Consider the following 20,170-nt stretch of genomic DNA (forward strand, 5'->3'; position numbering starts at 1 on the left):
CGATGCTTGTTTTACCTGAGACTTAGATTTCCTAAAGAGTGGCTGTTTGACTGCCTCAGTCAGAGAGGGGGAGCCAAACGATCCGTCGTCCTCATCTCCATCTCCGTCACTCATCTCGCTCTCCTCCAGCTTGCGCATGTCCGAAAAGTGACGAATATGATCCAAGGCTGAGTAGCCACTCTGCTCCTCCTCATCCTTATACCTGGAGGTCAAGTAGCAGATTAAAATAAGGCAGATCCAAGACACTTTTGACAGCACATCATCATTTACACGGTGTAAAATTACGTTTTAGCTTTATGCCCCAGTATCGAAATTTACCTCCTAGGAGAGGTTTTACAGTTGAGGTTTAAGTCGTTCGGCCCACTGAAGTCCATTTCGTCTTGGATGTCATCACTGAGGCTGCTGGGAAGCGCCTCGTCTTCCGGTTTCCCAGTGCTGTTGCTAGGCTCTTCCCCTTCTTCTTCATCAGCACAGACTTCCTCTGCCTCCTCGTCCTCCAGGTCACCTGTCCCATGGCTGGCCATGGGCGGCTTCTCCTCTTCAAACGGACCGCCATTTAACCTGCAGGCCACGAACACCGATTAGATCAATGCAGCTTTGATAAAATTGTAGACATTTTGAAAAAGGGATAAATGATCTACCGCATCAGCAACATAATTTAATAACACACTCATTTTGTGTTAAAGAAAAGAGACAGTAATCAAGACATCACAATTTTTAAAGTGCTTGTTGAATTAGTAGCATGAGGAATAAGATGAACTGAAAACTGTACTTAGGTTTTGTACATATAGCGGGTTGTGGCTTTTTGTTTTTTCCTACAAGTTCTTGTGGGAATCCTTGTGCTATATATACAAAAACAATGGAGCGTATGGGATAAAGAGCAGAGAGCGGTGGACATGGCAGCTGGGATTGAGAGAGCCGGAATCCCGTTTGTCATCGGGGCTCTGGGGCCCCTTTGGGCACAGCAGCACTGGGTTGATCACTGCAGCACTTTACTGGAGTGCTCTGCCTCTCTCCTTGTTTATTTTTTCTACTATCTCGTATTCATCTAATAGGCAAAATATTTAGCTGACAGCCCCATTTGGTGGGAGAGTTATGAGAGTGTTGCCAACCGGCCCATTCCTCCATCTCTGCAGAGGGAGAAAGGGCTAGCTATCCAAACTGCCTGAGTCTTAATCTGTCCCACTGTCTCAGCTCCACAGGAAACCACCATTTGGTAAATCATCTGGAACCACATTAAGACTGATTCACTAATTACGCTCTGGGACGTCTTTCGTCAGCTCCCAAAAATGCCATTTCTCACACAAAGGATTCAGAAATGAGGACTGCGTATTGGACGTGGAGAAGCAGATAGATAGGAAACAAAACACATCACCACATAATTGCAGGGCGCTTATAAACAGGATACCTACACAGGATTTGAAAGGGACGCATTTGAGCGCGCAGTGAAACGTAGAAGAAGGGAGAGAGGGAATTATAGCGCAAACAGGATCCACATCATCTTTTCTCTTTTATCGGCAGCTGATAGTATCGTGCTGTCGACAGAGCTCCTGCTGGGACGGAGAATTCGAGGCTGACAAGGTGGATTTCGTGCCACGTCGAGCTCGCAGGACTGAGAAGAGGGACTAGCTCCAAAAAAAGAGAGCGAGAGCTCCGTGATTAAGAAAACAGATTCGCTAATTACGCTTTCAAACGTGGTAATTTGCTGGGGATAAAGTATCTATCAGAAGTAGTCAGGAGCACAGCACTTTGAAAGGAAACACGGGCCGACCCTTTGACCCCACCCCCTCTACCCTCTTCCTGTAGGCAGACATGTTGGTTCCAGATGTGGTGGGCTAACTGCTGCAACCCCCCCCCCCCCCCCACCACCACCACCACCACCCCGCCCCCCTACAGCCCCACTTTTCTCCCCGGCCCTCTGACGCTCCACTGCCCGGTCCTGCTCCCACAGGCCTTCTGCACAATCACACACCAGTCTGCGAGATCTCTATCTGGACTTCCAATCTGCCCTGTGATCACACCAACGTGAGGCACGTGAAAACAAACTCGGAGACCTGAGCAGACCTCTCAACCGCTATCCAACCTGATCACAGCTCCAAGAATTTATTTGCATAATGCTCAGACGAAGTTGCACGCGCACGGATATCTGTTCGTACGTGTGGCCAAGAGGCAGCTGATATAAGGAGCCCCTGCACGTTTCCAGGACCTGCGACTATCTTAAAAGTCATCACACATGATTGCTCTCTACTCCAGACCTCATGGAGTAGAGAGCATGATGTGATAATTAACGAGGGCTGACTGGGTGGTATGAAAATTCAAGTTTAAAATGGGCTGATAGCAGATGTCCCATTATTCATACTTATTCAGGCCCTGAGAGTCCCTTTTAAGTCCAACCATCTTGATGTAGTCACAATTAATGCAAGAGTTCACTGTGCAGTAATGTAGTTTACGCTAGCAGGTATAGTGTCAGGTAAGTCAGTGTTAATGTTACCCTGTATTTGAATTTTTTTTCATGGGATCCTGATGTGGTGGTAGAGAAGCCTGGTTGAGCCAAGTGCTCACTGATATTTGTCTATAAACATCATGTTTACCTTTGCAGATGCAGATCTGATCAGGAAAAAAAAAGAAAGACATCTAACTGCGCTTACCCTTCCTCAGAGGGGTCCGGTGATGTCTGGTTCTGGCCCGTGTTGCTGATGAAATTTCTTATTTCATTGAAATAAGAGTCTTCTTTGTCATCCAATATGGCGCTGCCACTGTCCAGCTCAGACTGCGGGGATGACATTGCAGTGCCTGCAGAAAGAAAAACATATTCCACTAATGTTGCCGAACAAGTGTCCCATGATGTCCCACAAACCTCTCTAAATGATGGCTGTGCGTCCATTTAATAATTAAGGCTTAAAATGCAAATTAAACAACGTTGTCTGAATATTAAGTGTGTTTTAACACTCCTGCTTGTTTGTTCCCCTAAAGGTTCCTAAATTGTAAGTAGCTTTAAACATGTCAGTCTACGACAGCATGACACATTCTGTATCTGCTATTTCGATGCTTCAATAAAAATGAAAATGAGAGAAATATTAAATCCAATTTTTGCCAAATGATGTAATTGGGGGCCCATTACATCATAGGGAAAACTGGATTGTGCAGGCATTTTGTTAATACAGATTTCCATGGAATTGTCTGTGACAACTTTGTTATTTTTGGAAACCTTGAGATCTTGACTCCAGTTTTTAAATAAAATGATGTTGAGTTTTGACAATGCTTGGCCCACTAAATGCATTTGCAATAATGGACCTGACAAAGTTTCTTCGATTACGAGGAAAAACGTATCTTTCTGTTATCTGTTATCTTGGTGTTGTGTGTTGGGGGATATGTTGCTTTGTGCTGCAAAGGGAAAGCTTTGCTGATGACTGATTTAGCATTTGATCGAGTGAACGTTGCGTCTGATTAAGGGAAAAACCTCCTCTATGAAGAGTTGCTCTCAGCTGCTGGCCAGGTGTCACTGCTTGTTCTGCTGATTCACAGTCAGAGTGATGCTACCTATCAAAGCCAAAAGCTGTGCTGCTGATGAAAGCAGCTTTCTCACAGGATATTTTGTGCTGCTGCAAAAGTAGATGACAGATTTGTGTAATTTTGGAAATTGAAAAATTAGCTTTTAAAATTGTTTCCGATCATGGGTAAATCATGTTTTGTGTTATTCAGCAGAAGGATCTATAAATAAAATGTATTGCTAAGCCCAAAATCAGCAAAGTTGCTCTGATTTTCCCTAATAAAATATGGACAGAGGTGAGAAAACTGCAGTTATCTCATTCTAATCTTTCCACACTCTACAAAACCAGAAGAGTGTGTTCAGGGCTTCTCACCTGACAGGTTGCCATTCTCGTGCTTCTTGAGGTGACGGTCCAAGTTGGTCTGCTGACCGAAGCAACGATCGCACAAGTGGCACTTGAAGGGCTTTTCCTTGTTGTGGATGTTGCGAATGTGGCGCTGCAGGTTGGAGGAGATGCTGAAGGAGCGGTCGCAGTATTTACACCTGCAGGAAAAGTGGAGGCATTTCACTTAAACAATTATGAAATGACAAAAACGGCTAAATAAAACAAGCTGCTGGTCATGCAGTGCGACTGTACTGCGTAATGAATGAGGGTCTGCTCTGTGGGAAACATAATGGGATACATAATGTAGGACACACATACACACACGCATACAGACTGTCCCAGCAGTCCCACAGTCCCACATGATGGAGGAGCTTGTTTAAGGTGAAACAGCTCTGCCTCTTATCTCCAGCCAGCGCAATAAAATTGCATTCTTCTCTCACAAAATAAGCACGCAACAGATTTGGTTCTACCCCTGCAAAATTAGAGCCTCTTGCCAAGTTTCTTCATGCAAAATTATACAAGAAGATTACATCTTTTCTTCTGGTGGAATTAGCTCGCTCGATTGGCTGTCCCTAAGGAAACCCCCCGGTTATCTCCACAAAAAATTACAATAAACAGCGGTGATCTTTAATGGCATGCCAGCGTGTGGAGTGCAGGCTATCAGGCTGGGGCAGTAGAGGCCTGTGTCTGTCTGTCTCTCTCCCCTGTGGTCAGCAGGCCTCCTCCAAGCTTTGGGCCAACATTCCACTACCTTAACTACAAAGCAGAGCAGTGCTAGCCAGGGCTTACTCATTATCCAAATGTAGTAAATGTGCGAGATTCATTTTTAAATGTGTACTGGACTGCTGCTGCATTGTTACTTCTACCTCGTCAGCACCTGGAAAACTCTGCCGTGTTGACGTTGGATGACTCTTACAGCGGAGAGGCCAAAGTTTTCCATGACACAAAACGGTTTGTGCATCTTTTCTGCATCTAGACTATGATTCTCGACAAAAAAAAAAAAAAGAAAAAAGAAAGACTTAATCTTGTAAACTACTTTTCAGCTGGCAAGAAAGCCTCGCTTGATTCGGCAAGTAGCCAGTAAGCTTGCAGATCACTTGGAGTCTGGCTTCATACGCACAAGAGAAATGACCACAGCTGCCGGGCCTGGACATCTGCCCGCGCTCCTCATCACCCCAATTTTTCACCAAACTTCCTCCCTGCCTCTCTTTCCTCTGCTCTTTTACCAGCCCAGCTTCAAACCCCCTCCTCTCCCTGTCACCCTGGCGACGGACACCATTTTTCATCAGGCAAATTATTTAGCAGTAGGATAATTATTCCAGGCTTTTACGGCATAAGAAAACACACATAAACTCTGCTCTGACTGTGGACAAGAATTCCCTGGGAAAACATCCATGCGCTGTTAACAAATGAGCTGCATCTCTGTGTCTGCTTGAGAATACGCTCTGTGAAAGCGTGCTTGCTGCTTTGGTTCACATTTGTGGGGAGGAAAAAGCAATTCCTCACTGGGGAGTTAATATGCCATTGTGTAAATCAGATTTCTGACTAGATGATATTTATATAGTTTATAGTTTTGTGTGGTGTGTATTCTTGGAAGTGAGGAGGATAGATGGAGGGATGCTGGCAGAAGGCGAGAGAGGAGGATGAGATTCGGCCGACACTGTTACTGTTGGACTGACTCTTCCCTTGTAACAGCTTTATCAACCCCCATACACACATACACACACACATACACACAGACAGCTCAACACGTGTGTGTGAATGTTGCTCTTTAGACTCCATGATGCTCTTACCTGTATGGTTGCTCTCCTGTGTGAGTCCTGAGGTGGCGGGTCAGGTTGGCAGAGCGTGGGAATATTTTTCCACAATATCTGTAAAGGAAAAGCATGTCTAAGTCTGTGTACCTACATTACTTTAGTAATTGAAAAACCTGTATTATTCTAATATCACAAAAATACAGGAACAGGTACTTTTAAGTACTGCTCCACAACAAGCAGCTACAGAAAAAATAAAAATATTAGAAAAGCCTCCTATGAAAGTATTCAGTAAAAGAAAAAAAGACTCCAGTGCCAGTATCAAGTATTTGCCACAGAGGAATGTTAGTTTCTGCTGAACCAGACGCAGTAGTTACCTGCATGTGTAGCGCTCCTTGCCCTTGCGCAGCAGCGTCTCTGGGAGAGCAGAGGGTGGGGCTCTGAAGTCAAACATGGAGGGGACAGAGCGCAGCAGGTCACCAGACTCTGGCTTCAAGGAGCCAAACGTCTCCAGCTTCTCTGCCATGTTCTCGATGGCTGACATCTGGGGACACAGACGAGAGGAAGGAGGTTAGTGTTGTGCTTAAAAACACACCGGACGCTCACATGGCACTGCGAGTCCAACATGCAAAGCAAAGACGCTGATGTCTGAACAGAGTTTCATCAGTTGTGAAAGCTGCGTCGCTTGATCACTTCATCCTTGGACCAAACTGATTTACGTCTGAAACAAAGGATTTTATCTTAATGAGCTGCAAAATGTCACTTCTTAAGATAAAAATAGCCATGCAATTATGCTGCGAAATGTAATTGAATATGATTTTTGTTTTCTGATTGAAGGATGCAATAAAAAACAAAATGTAATTAATAATTTAGACTACGATACCGGTATGGGGCACTAGGCACTGAAAGAAATACAGCAACCGTGCATTTTTAAATTTGCTGTGGATGGCTTTACATTAAGCACAAATATTTATAGATTTGATTCTGATTTACTGTGAAATGCTTCTTACTGAATATATAATTAACACTTTCTATACAGATTTGTTCATATCTTTTTTGACAAACGAGTGTTGTTTACAGGCATCATACCGGAATTCTTATTATGACGTTCATCAATGATTCATGAATCACAAGGTCAAATCCCTGTTACATGTGCACGACAAGTACATCTGATACTGATTCATAATTTTGTCGTTAAACAAAAAACAGTACGTCCCCAATTCATGTTTACTAGAGAGCAGGTGTGAATGTCAAATTCAGCCAACTTCTGTTGTCTTACAAACACACATGCACGTGCACAGTGGATGTACAAACGCACACATGCACACATAAAAACACACATAGGATTAAAGGCTGCAGCCAATCTGCTAATGAAGCAGAACATTTACTTTCATCAGATACTCTCCGAGGAAATATGTTTACTTGTCAGTTGGTCTGTGTGTTTGTGTGTGTGTGTGTGTGTGTGTGTGTTTATGCACATGAACTAGACACTATGTGCTGCACGGTGGCCGTAGTTGATTAATTGCCATCAATGTGTGAAAGAGACAGTATATATATATATATATATATATATATATATATATATATATATATATATATATGTGTGTGTGTGTGTGTGTTTGTGTGTGTGTGAGAGAGAGAAGAATGTATTTGTAATGCATTTGTATATGTGTGTGTGCAGAATGTGTGAGCTTACAGGCATGTGCATAGTATGTGAGCGTGATTGTACGTGCTTAGTGTGTTGTCAGCTACATGTCCGTGTTTGTGTGTGTGTGTGTGAGTGTGTGTGTGTGTGTGTGTGTGTGTGTGGCAGAGGAGTGATTCATGTCCACTGCTGGGCTGTAAACTATTCTGTGCACAATGCGGGCAGACAGCACATTCGTCAATATGAAAGATGTTGACATTACTGATCAAGGGCCAGACACGGGTAATAATGATATCGCTGTGCTGAGAGGGGCGGGAAGGGGGAGGAGTGGGGGCTGGAGGGGGAGTGAAGAGAGAACTCGAGGGAGGAGGAGAGGGAGGGGCGGGGGTGAGGGGGTCTCAGTAGGCCGCAGGGCCTGTCAGCCCATCTCACACACACACAGGAGTTTTTTTTTTCCTCCTCTTTTTTTTAAAGGGGCCACACGAATTTGCATTATTTCGCGTGTATTGAATTTTCAGCCTGTTTCTTATTCTTATTTCAATAAGGCAACAAATCAATGGTGATTCGGGTCCTCCACCAGAGCCCTGCTCTGACTCTGACATTTCATCTCCTGCTTTCACCCCCTGTCACTCTCAGGCTTCACGCCAAGATGGAGCGGACTGAGGGGAGAGAAACGGAGGAGGAGAATCGGAGAAGAAGCATGATGAAGGACTAGACGATAAGGGAGAAGAGAGGGGAGAGAGAGAGAGAAAGAAAGAAAGAAAGAAAGATGCAAACGAGAGAGAGAACGAAACGAATGAAGCCCGGAGAGAGAAAGGCTGATGGATGGTGGTGGAGCCTGGTGTTGGGAGCGGCTGATTAGGAGTGACGGCCGAGTGTAAAGTTCCTGCCGCAGCCGTCGACGTTCCCACTGAGGGAGGATGTGGAGTGTCAGGTCCGTTTGATTATGAATATGCCAATGCTGCATGCCATGAATCAAAGGCAAGGGGGAGACAGAGAGAGGTAAAACAGAGTGAGAGAAAGTGAGAGAGAAAGAGGGAGGGCAACGGATTGAAAGATAGGCAAGGAGTTGTGGGGAAGAGGGAGGTGAAATGCTTTCATATTTCTTTTGAATGTGCGCTGTGTATTTCATGGGGCTCTTTTTAGACACTGGAGTGAATGCTCGGTTTGTCTGCCTTGCTCAACGAGAACCCATAACTCTTGGGAACATTAGGGCCCCTAAAGCTGTCGGCAGTATCGAGCCTGTCCGATAAGACACTGTTTAGAGCTGAAACTACTCCATCCTGTCTCCATCTACTGGGGAATTCTGATCCCACCTCAACCACCTCACGCTGCTGCACTCAGTTAAGAGTTTAATCTCACACCTTTGTTCAGCCTCTCGTTCTCTGTATTGGGCACATTCCTTGGTATTAAAAAGATATTGGTATTTTTCAGGCTGTATGTAGTGAAATTAAATTGTCAATAGATTCTAGGTATTTGTCACTGGCAAATGCGAGAGGTAATAAGTTTTTTCTGAAAAACAAGTATCATATAGTATAGGTTATAATGAGCTTTGTACAAGATGTACATTTAAAATTGATTTAGTATATTAATTTCCAGAACTGGTTTGGAAACTACAGTTACATACTTTGTGCATGTGTGCGTGTTTTTTCCACTTCAAATTTGTAATCTTTTGCGATGTAGCATCATATTTTGTTCTCAAGATGTTCCAAAAGCAACTTTGGCAGCAAGTGTTCTGGCAGTTTCTCTCAATGAGTCAAATGCTTCTTCTCAGTAGTAAATGATTCAATCCAATGGACTAGATATATTATTGATTGAAACTAACTAGCAGTCTGCCACAGACTTCAATAACTTCAACAACGTTCAGCCTGTGAGCTGTTTTTTATGGATGGCGAGCCAGGTTCATTAGGCCACTGTTTGACAATGCCGTGTGTGCAAAATGTTCGACTAAAAGGACAAGAGGATAAACGGCTCCACATTTCGCTCTAAAGCGATTTTTCAAAGGTTTTATAACCCCCGTACCCCTTTGTATAGGAGACCCCCCCCCCCAACCCACACACACACCTCCCAAAACCCCCTTGTCCTTTCCCCCGGGCAGTATGTGTGTGTCTGTGAACTTGCTTGTTGCTGTAGCGTCGCTCTGGGACCAGCAGTTGATTGGCTATCTTCAGATGTCAGTGATGCTGTGAGGGCCTTAATTAGCGAGATGCATTCGCAATTGTTGATCTTTATCGGGAACCAGATGTTTGGAGGGAGGAACTAACCCCCCCCTGCTCCCCCCGCCAGTGTCCCAAAGAGACTGTTACCCTTGTGCTGATGTAAAGCAGCCCCCCTAAACACCACCCTCCACTCACCGCCCCCATTGCCCATTTGCAACAGCCCTGCTTCATTCTCCAAATAAGCAAACATATATTCAGAGCTGTTGGATGGACAGGGTGTAGCTTGGCTGGAAATCCCCACTAAGACCCTTTCATGTAAATCAAAGAGGGGATATGTCTAAATGTAAGAGATGTGAACAAATCAAAAAGCAAACTTCAACTACTTAAGGTGAATCACTACAAAATAACATATTGTGATGCACAATATAGACATTCAAACAAATTCATTTGCATTAACATATTAGAAAGTGGTTTTATAGCCAGAAACGGACACAAGTCTAGTCCAATGCGTGATGGTGATGGGCGAAAGCCATGCGAATGCAGGGTGATGTCAGTTGTAAACTTATGCAGCCCAGTCGTTAATTAGGGGATGGGGTCTGCTTGGTAGAGGTACAGGTAGAGGAACTTACCCAAGTTCTCTGATCTGGCAAACGAAACTGAGGGGCGGAACAGAAGGAAAAGAGAAAGCAGTCAGAACCAGGAAGTGACGCATGAATCAACTTTCAGCAGCTTTTGATTGGACATATATGGGTAGAGAGGGATTGATGGGTCTTGGTGTGATTAACTTTGAATGAGCAATGAGCTGTCTGTCTGCAGAGTTATGGCGCTGGAATTATTGGAGACTCTAATAGTTCCCAACACTTCCTGGTGTTCAATAAGCTCATTATAGTGGGCTACAAATACAATTCCAGTATGTAATCCAAGCCAGTATTGCTTAGCAGTAAAATTTCCTGCCAGGAAATAAAAAGCTGAATCACTAAAGGCTGAAAAAAAAAAAGTTCCAGTCCCCTCAGCTTTGCAACCTTTTTTTGATATATGGCTCAAGAGTGAGTCAGGTGACTGAAAACAAACCCCCTCAAAAGTATACAGAAGGGCCCCTTGCCTGGTCTGGCTTAGACCTACCCGGCTCTGGTGTTTCTGGGAATGATTTGTGTGTCCAGACATCATAAAGTCATAAAGATGGCCTAAGCACTCTGTTAGTGTTTCTACTGATAGGACACCTCATTAAGGCGTGTGGGACGGCCATGTGGCTGCTGCAGGCTGGGCCCATGCAGCAGTCTGGACAGGGGACATAAATCAGACAAATGAAACAGCCTGTAAAAACCAGACCTGAAACGGCCAGAAAAAGAGGAAAAAAAAATCATATGCCTGAGAAAGTGGTGTTTTCACTTTCCGACGGACCGTTCTCACCCATGGGGTAAGATTGAACAAATGAACGTCAGTGCAACACGTCATGTGCACACATTCGCACACACCTGCGTGCGCACACGCACACACATATAAGGAGTCTCACACTGGAAATACTGAACCCGGGGGCAGGAATCATTGCTTAAAGAGCATATCATTTTTTATATTGTAATCAAAGATATGTTATGGGAAGACGTGTCAGAGTGTGCCCTTTCTGTCAGCCACATCTGTTTCAAATAGCGACCAACAGGCTTAACAGGCACTATTCTGGATAAGGCTGGAGCCACATGCTAATCCTCATTAATCCTCTATGGCCAGCGTAGGACAGCCATTCTGAATCGGAGCTCCACATAGAAAGAATCATAATATATCTTGACTGGTTTCATGCCATGATGCTGTGACATTTGTAGATATAGGAAGCTAATATTGAAGTATGATGTTGCCATAGTTACATTATAAGAATCATTAAGTCATAACTATTGTGAATTAACATAGGCAGGGCTGACCAAGAGCTACCCAGATAAATTAAAGTTGTTGCTCTCTATTGAATCATTATAGTGTCAACATCTGCATCTAAGATCAACTTTAAAAACAAATGAATAATAGAGGATAGGTAAAAATGTACAGTTGCAGTGGTGAGGATGTGTCATCTAGTGTCGTCCTTTAGTGCAAACGACCTTATTATCCCTCTAAATGCCCCACTTTGTCCTAGTTAAAGGCGATGCCACAGTCAGAACCTACCTGTGGATGGAAGAGGAAGCCTGGGGCTGGCCGCATGTACTTGTCTTTCAGAGTCTCAAACGGATCGCTCATTCTCCTCTTCTCAACCCTGCTAATGGTAGATTTCTATTAGCTCTTGTATGTATGAGTGGTAGATTCAATATGACAACAAACACATTTAGAATTAGCAATTACATGACAGCAGAAGAGTTGTTGCAGCATGAAAACTTTTTTGCTTAATACAATGTGTAACAGCAGTTTAATTATGTTGTGCTGTTTGCAGTTGAGCTACTGGGAATAACAATACCTGTAGATGGGGTCCATGAAGAAAGGGGTGGGCCTGGCATGCTGTAAGGAGGTGTCAGCTTTTGGGATCTCCACCACTGTCTTCTCCTCCTCACACCCCTGGTTATTTTTATTCTCCTCCTCTCTTGGATTGCGCCCACGGCCCCTTATTCCCAGGCTCAGGTCTAGGGGCTGATCCTGACCAATGGAGTGGGAGGCCTCTGGTTTGGAGGGGGGGAATGTGGCAGGCTTCTCCTCCTTTCGCTTAGTAGTGAGGTCAAATGGTGAGGATGGAGATTTGCCCTGGGCCTTCTTGCAGTCATCTGCTGGAGACTGAGGCTCGCCCTTCAGGCCTGGAGGTCTGAGGTCCCTGTCTGGAAAAGGGTAAACTGGAGGAGAGAAAGCTGGGAAGAAAGGCAGTGGGAACATGGAGGGGTAGGGCAGAGACCCGACCTTCTTGTCCTGCAGGCCAGCCAGCCCTGTGGAGCCAAAGTACTTCTCAGCAATGGAGGCAATGGCCTTAATAGAGTCATTTACAGCCCCTGTTACGGCTGTGTGCTCGTCCAGCGAGGAAGGGATGAGGGAAGGGCCCGGAAAGTCTTTAGCAGCACTGCTGCCTGTCAGGCTGGGGCTCTGGGGGCCTCCTTCACTGGCCTTCCTCTTGGGGCCTTTGCCATTTTCTCGAGCAGCCCCCCTTTCCCTCTCACTGTCCATGTCGCTCTCCAGCTCGGAGCCTGATGTGCTCTCCAGGTCGCTTCCACTGGGCGTGCTGACATCGTCCAGGTCGCTGCTCTCGGACAGGTCACTCTGCTTGTTCCGCTGCTTTGTGGAGGATGAGGAGGTCTGGGTGTGGAGCTCTGAACCTGGCATCTGGTTTCCAGGTGCAGCACCATCTTTACGGAGAGCCTTGAGGAGCTCTCGGGACTCCTGAACACCAGGGCTTGGAGGCAGCAGTGGACTCTTATTCAGCTCTGCACCAGGCCCAGCAACAGGTGCGTGGGCTGGATGTCTAACTGGAGAGGTGGCAGGAATGAGAGGCGGCCGGTGGTAGAGTCCAGAAGGGAAGAGGCCCGGGAAGCTGAAGGGAAATGCCGGTGCAGCAGGGAAGGTAAGCCCGGCATGGTGGCGACTGGCCCCAAAGTAATCAGCCAGCCCAGCACTGCTGTGGCCCATCGCCAGAGCTGATTTGTCCAAGCCAGGGGCACCAGGGAGTGGCATACCCTGGGCAAACAATCCCCCTGCTGTGAAATGATTTTTCCCTTCACAGAAGCGCCGGTGCTTGTTGAGGGAGGATGTGGTGCTGAACATCTGCCCACAGTCCTTGCACTTGATCTGCGTGCGGCAGTCGGCGTGCATGCGTTTGTGGCGGCACAAGTTAGAGAACTGGGTATAGGACTTGTGGCATACCTCGCCTGCAGAGACACGGAGACAGATTTAGCACATATTAGTATGCAACACAAACAAAGCCACATGAACACACACACACACACACACTCACACAAAAAAAATGACATCACATGATATGACATTTCTAGTTAACATGCTTCAGGCTGGCTGAGGCTAAGGCAGAGGAAATACAGTATGAATGATATCCTTGTGTTCCCATCACTACTCTGACATCAGTTTTCCAGCAAAATAACGAGGAGAGGTGTGTCCAGATCCTGGCATTGTAAGGGAATCTGTTTGGTTGCTAGTGTGAGTCAGTTGCTGCCACTCATCACCTGCACATCAAACCAAATTCCCAGGCATCTCCAGCCCCATTGTCCTCTCAGGGACGCTCCCAGGGAGTCCATAAACAATCACACACAGACACACACACACACACACGGACATGCAGGCACATTCACAAAATATTCACATAACACAGAGAAGCTGAATAGCACACACAGACACACACAGGCATGCAGACATACAGATATACACAAACACACATTCTCAGCCGCATGAAGCACAATGGCTCTATTTTAAGTTTGTGAAGGAAGCGGAGTTGAATGAATCCTATCCTGCAGTCCGGTTCCCAGGGACAGGTCTCACGTCCTGCACTGCCCCTCTTCCCCCTCCGGGCCTCTCCCGTCACCCCCTCAGCCTCCTCACCGTGTCCCCATAGCCGGGTCCCTGTCGTCCTGCGCTAAGTGACCTTCCCACAGTTGAACCTCTGTATGTCTGTCTGTCTGTCTGTCGCTCTGTCTGACCCTGGCAGATGTGCAGTGGCAACACCCAGGCCTGAGACAAAACCTCATCTTCCGCCTGTCAGCATTATCTACTACCAATGAATGATTTGTTTGAATGTACACAGGGGGGCTGTAGTTGAGTACTTATTGTTTTCCTTTTGATCTTTTCTCCAACTATTCCGATAAAAGTGAAAAATGCACTTTATGTAAAGGAAAAGATGCTCCTCTTTGTTGGCCCACTCCCACACTATATAATATTTTTCAGATCAGCTAAACTACAGCTGACATTTCAATAAGACTTTGATCATCTGACAATAACAGACAGCAATTAGAAGCGGCACTGGATGATTGATTTAGCTCACATTGTTATTAGATCTTCAAAACGAGGATAAGGAAGTGGTTAGGCTCACACTGTGATTACACTTCTGCATACTTTGGATGCCTTCCAGCCACAAGGTGCACAAGAGGCAATTTAAGGGGACGGAGAGGAAGAGCGGGAAAACGTATTGTGGAAACAGATTTAAATAAACACCCCAGAAGAGCGCCAAATGGGAATGCTTGAGCCAAGAGTGAATGTAATCTTATAAAACAGTATTTGCGGCTTGGCTTTGGCAGACACAATCAGGGCAGAAAGGTAGTTGAAAACATTTTGAAACCATCTGGAAAAAGACGAGTGCCTGATTCCTTTGATTCTGAACATGATGTTTCTACTCTGGAAGCTGTGAATTGTGTCTCGCAACACAGATAAAGAAATGTGCAGACTGTATTGGAATTTCTAATTGATTAAAATGAATCGGTTTTACTATCTACATACATTTTGAGTAAAATGAAAGACTGCATTAAAGACAATATTAATAAATACTAAATAAGTCATTATTAAATCTGTCCACTCGCTGCCTCTATCCCCCTCTCTTTGTGTGTTTGTGAGTGTTTTTTTTTTACAAGTACAGCCACATGGCCTGAGAAAAAGCCCTGCACTATAAATCATGTAGCGACATTTACAGACTAACAACACACACACGACACACTGAGTGTGAGATCTAATTCACTACACGCGTGTATTCGTCAGCTCTGAATAAACTGAAACAAAATATTATAAACACATTCCCAAGAGGAGAGCGGTGGCTAAGTAGTCGCTTGCTGAGTTTCTAAATTAATAACCCAGCAGGCCTGATTGCCTCACAAGCTCTGAGACACACACACACACACATCCTTGACACATCGCGTGCACTAACATACAAACAGAATCACGTGTGCATACAGTACAGCACTCTCCAAAACACGTACATGCCCTTCAACAGCACTCGCACAAACAAACTCTTTGGACACACACATGGTCTCTCCCGGGCAGCCGTCATGTTCGAGGCTGCTCTGTCTTTTTTACACAACCATTAGTTGTTTTTAAACCTGCATATTTTCTGCTGATTACAGCAAATGGACTCCTATGCGGCTGGGAGCACGGGGAAGAGGGCTGTACATGTGGTTGCTATTTGTGAGGAATGGTGCATGTGGTGGAGGGAGAGAGGAGGAGAGAGGGGAGTCAGAGGTCTGCAGTGGAGATGCAGTCAGTCCGGCCTATGCATATATGTGTGAGTGTGTTAATGTGTGTTTGTTTGAGGAGGGGGAAAGAGTGTGCAGGACAGGTTTCTGTGAGCTTGTGTGTGTGTGTGTGTGTGTGTGTGTGTGTGTGTGTGCGTTGGTGTGCAGGGTCAAGGGAAAGAGAGACGGGGCAAAGGGTGAAGGTCATAATGCTTTAGGGGAAGGAGATCAGATCTGCGGTGTGAGGTGGTGAAAATGTGAAAGGTCAAAATGTGTTTGGGTCTTGCAGGAGTTAGCGTTCACTGAAGAGCAGGAACAAAAAGTGTGTGTATGACAGAAAGCGACTAAGAAAGAGAAAGCCTGTTAGCTGGGTGAGGCAGGGTCACTTTGAGAGAACGGTAAGGTTAGACCATGTGGGATTGAGTCAAATAACGTGATACTTTAAAGGCTGTTATCACCATATCAGCACTGTTTGAGAGTGCTGACACAAATAAAACTGCACGACTCTTGTCTTCCAAGAAATGGTACTGCCACTCTAAACACAGCTACTATATAATCCCATGTGTAATTCCTGTAGAACATTACATGACTGACTCCTTTAGAAGGAGCTGAGGAAGGATAAAAATATAGTTTTGCAATAGCATGACATTTTTCCATTAAAGGCAAGTCACAGGCATATGATTATTAATATTATTATTATAACGTACTGAGGAGACTTACATAGGTAGGGTCTTAGTGACTTACACATGAAGGGCTTGACACTGCTGTGGATGTGCTTATGCTGCTTGAGGCCTGAAGACGTTGCAAACGTCTTGCCGCAGTCAGAGCAGGCATGGGCCCGCGCCCCCACGTGCTGTGAGCGGATGTGCCTCTGCAGGTTACTGGGGTCTGTGAACACCTGCTGGGGGAAGCAACCACACAGACGCACGGGGGAGTTACTATCTGCTTCTACAAACACGATAAAACAAAGAAGGCACGGGGGCTAATTAAAATTTCATTAATTCCATATCTCCTTCAAAAGTCATCACTTTACCTTTGAGCAGTTTTCACATTCATAGTGCTTGCCACTGTCATGCGACATCTGATGTCGGATCAGATTTGATTTCCAGTTGAAGGCCTTGGGACACTGGTCACACTTATACTCCCTCTCCTCTGAGTGGGACAGAGTGTGGGCCTCCAGACTGCAGGAAACACAGAGCATTTCATGTGCATTGATGGTGATGAAAATCATACAAAATCTCCCGAAAGAAATTCTGTGTTTGAGTCCATCACTCACCTCTGAACATCGGGAAAGACCTGGTCACACTCCTTGCACTCTTGCAGACCGTGGGACATGTGGAGGGGTCGCAAGTCTTCGGGTTCCTGTGCCTTCAGGTCACTGTCCCCTCCTAGATACATTCAATACAAAACAGAAAGTAAGAAGAGTGTTTAAATCCACCTTGAAAGGGTGGTTTGTATATCGGATGTACTTCAAAATTCGTACAGCCTACGAGGACTTGAAGTTCACGTAAAATGTAAATTATATAGGAATGATGTGTTTGGGTGCAACAGCAAGTTGGATAGTTGTGCGGTCTGGCAGTATGTCTGCGACCTTTAAGAGCCACCTATTCCATTACATAGATCATATGGGGAAAATGGAATGATTTGCAATGCCACAGGCCCTGTCAATTACTGAGTCTGTGGTCCGGTCTCATACAAGTGACAGTGAATCTCTTGTTACTACATACAACAACGACATGCACAACCAAAGTCTGAAGTCGAGGAAAATAATGTCGGATGAATATATTCTTCACTGCATTACTGTTGTGTAGCAGTGCTCATTCTGGCTCAGTGGTCTCAGGTGATTACACAACTATTTTGAATATTTGCACATTACATCCTATTTTACACTCTAAAACACAAGTTATGGCAGTTTGCTTCTTTCCAGAGTGCATTATCTTAGCATGTCCTTATCAGTGGCTCCGGTGGGAAACAAAACCCTCACATCATCATTGTCTCCACATCCTTCTTGTCACTCTTCAGTACCCACTGTTTACAGTGGTATGAGAATAGCCTACCTATTTAAAAATAAAAGTCAAACCTGGGTTAAGGAAGGAGGAGGGGGGCATCCCACACGGCTGCTTCTGGTGATCCAGCAGCTGGTTGCGGGACTCAAAGTGTTGGTCACAGTCCTCACAACGATACTGTCTCTCTTCTGCATGGTGGGAGGAACAAACATTAGCGTTTTATGCATTTAAGTGAGATGTGTGTGTTGTTCAAGTCTTGGTAAGGGACATAAATGTGCTTGTGAGTGTGTGTGTGTGTGTGTGTGTGTGTGTGTGTGTGTGTGTGTGTGTGTGGCACGTACCATGGATATCGGGAGCCATGGTGTCACATGAATACTCCTCAGCCTTCATGAAAAGTAGCAGCTCCTCACCGGGGAAAATCTCTCTGGTGACTTTGTAGAAGATCTGCAACACACACAGGAGGGTTCTGATTTATCTCACAGTTTAATAGCAAAGGTCAAACAAAACTGTATGGATCAACATATTTTTCTGTGCAGCATTGGCTGTTTTTGCAGCTGTTTTTGTTTTGACTGCATTTTTTTTTTTTACATTATCCATATCTGCATTGCAATGTGGGCTAAGCTACCAAATTTTCAAACCAGCTGAGCTCTTGACAAACACACACACACACACACACACACACACCGCCCCCCATACACACAGAAGAGGCCATTACACAAAAACACACGCACTCATTGACATGTAATTAATCATCATGAAAGACATCCATCTTGATGAAAAAACAGTCATACTGTAGAACAAATACACTGTCTTATAAATACTGTACACACACACACATGCACATTAACTGGATTCTCCAGTAATGCTTGTAGTAGGCAAGATGCTGCAAATAAATGTGTGGAGAAATACGTGTACAGTCAAAATAAGCAAGCTGTTAAAAAATGCATTATGTTAATTGAGAATTTCAGTGATGGATGAAACCTCCAAGCAATGTGATCAATTAGGAACCAACCCCACTTATAGGTGCTCGTTTAATGAGCACAACTCCACCTGGATCCACTTATTTTTAAAACTTCCGTGCGTCTATGTAATAATGTCGATGGTACAGATTTCAAAATGGATACAGATTTTAAAAGCACGTCCCCACTGAACGTGTGTGTGCTTTTGGAGGGGGGGGGCCAGTCGTTTTAAAGAATCAGCTGAGAGACCCTGGGACTGTGGTGTTTCCCATGGACACACAATAGCCTTTCTCTGCGAAACAATCAGACATGGCGTTATTTTTGGCATGCTTTGGAGGCTTAACATATAACCTTCCTCTGCTGTGTCCATGTGACAATTATGATGGGGGAATTTATTAGAAATGCAGTGGGGGGAGTGTGTGTGTGTGTGTGGGGGGTGTTGTTGCTTCTGGGAAGGCACAGGTCACAGGTACACCACTCCAGTTCCTCCAGAGCCACACTGGCTCCGCAGAGAGTGGCGATAAATATTTTGGTCACAATAAAGATAATAGTCTATTCTGATGACTGTGCTGTAATTGTTTGTGTCATTGTTCTAACTTCTGGCAAATGATATAATACTACATAGTACTACAGATTCTTTTGGGCTCCACTGTGACTCACTGAAGCACAGCAAGTTGCTAGACTGACAGTCCCTGGAGTAAAGGGGAGCTCATGTGAGTAAAAAAAAAAAAAAAAAAAAGGCACCAAGGCAGAGTTCTGGCATGTAAGTAACTGGAGAGTGACTGCTGCACAGTAACTGATGTAGTCTTGTGGTAGCATGAAAATATGATTTAAATTCAGGAATTCAGGAAAAAAAAATCTAAGCGGCCAAGAAAGTCAGTTGGAGGGTGACAGGCACTACAAGTCTGACTCCCATTACAGGGTTAAACCAGAGTCAATACATTAATCCAGACCAGCAGAAACACATCACAACAGATCGAAAACCAAATGTAATCAAAAAAATATTATTGGTTTCATTTTTGCATCATTTTAGTTTTAAATGTTTTCTTTTGCGTTAATCTAACTGCTGAGGTCCACAGGGAACAGGTTTGCCAACTTTTTTTTTTTCTTTGCAGTTTTGATGTCTGGTTGAAGCGAGTCAGCGATAGCAGTGCTGCGTGCTCATTGTTTCTTAGAAAGAATAAAGGGAACTGAACTGGAGGGGTCGCAACGGGAGCTTTAATCCCTGACATGCCCCACTCTGACCTCTGTCTACACCATAAACACACATATGCGTGAACATGGATACAGCATACACGCAATACGTACACAAACAGACGGGCTCTTTCCTGTGTCCGTCACCTCTGTAAGGCCACAAAAATATTGTGATATAGAAACAATCAAACAGCAGTTCAAACAGACATGTGAGTCTGCAGGAATGCTGCTCTGAGAGACTGATACTGAGACAGAGGAGGGAGGCTCTTTGGAAAGTTACCAGGGCGCGGACTGGGGCCTCACAACATAAAAATTAATGGACTCTGTCAAAACCACTTTGTCCAGAAATACAAGAGTACAAAATCCTGGTAGAGTGCAACTATATGTCTCTAATTTTTGTGTGAAATGACAGAAGATAATTAAGAAACACGATCATTAGGAGGTGTTGGTCACCGA

The 20,170-nt window shown here is 44.8% G+C and overlaps 1 protein-coding gene across 2 annotated transcripts in view; it reads right to left on the reverse strand.

Annotated features, from left to right (window-relative positions):
• Positions 1–20,170, reverse strand: part of mecom (MDS1 and EVI1 complex locus) — a 90,251-nt gene that overhangs the window by 2,044 nt on the left and 68,037 nt on the right. The window contains exons 3-16 of one of the 2 annotated variants that reach the window (XM_070828825.1): positions 17,903–18,005; positions 17,636–17,749; positions 16,832–16,943; positions 16,589–16,736; positions 16,300–16,453; positions 11,868–13,257; positions 11,582–11,669; positions 10,063–10,089; positions 6,007–6,173; positions 5,669–5,746; positions 3,864–4,033; positions 2,649–2,793; positions 319–561; positions 16–202 (exon numbers count right to left, since the gene is read on the reverse strand). In XM_070828825.1, coding sequence (XP_070684926.1) covers positions 16–202; positions 319–561; positions 2,649–2,793; positions 3,864–4,033; positions 5,669–5,746; positions 6,007–6,173; positions 10,063–10,089; positions 11,582–11,669; positions 11,868–13,257; positions 16,300–16,453; positions 16,589–16,736; positions 16,832–16,943; positions 17,636–17,749; positions 17,903–17,951 — 3,072 coding nt within the window. In that variant the 5' untranslated portion in view covers positions 17,952–18,005. Of the gene's footprint in view, positions 1–15; positions 203–318; positions 562–2,648; positions 2,794–3,863; positions 4,034–5,668; positions 5,747–6,006; positions 6,174–10,062; positions 10,090–11,581; positions 11,673–11,867; positions 13,258–16,299; positions 16,454–16,588; positions 16,737–16,831; positions 16,944–17,635; positions 17,750–17,902; positions 18,006–20,170 lie in introns of both variants that reach the window. The other variant, XM_070828824.1, reaches the window with a different exon arrangement.

The sequence above is a fragment of the Pempheris klunzingeri genome, chromosome 4 (genome assembly GCF_042242105.1).
Source record: "Pempheris klunzingeri isolate RE-2024b chromosome 4, fPemKlu1.hap1, whole genome shotgun sequence".
Lineage (NCBI taxonomy): Eukaryota > Metazoa > Chordata > Actinopteri > Acropomatiformes > Pempheridae > Pempheris > Pempheris klunzingeri.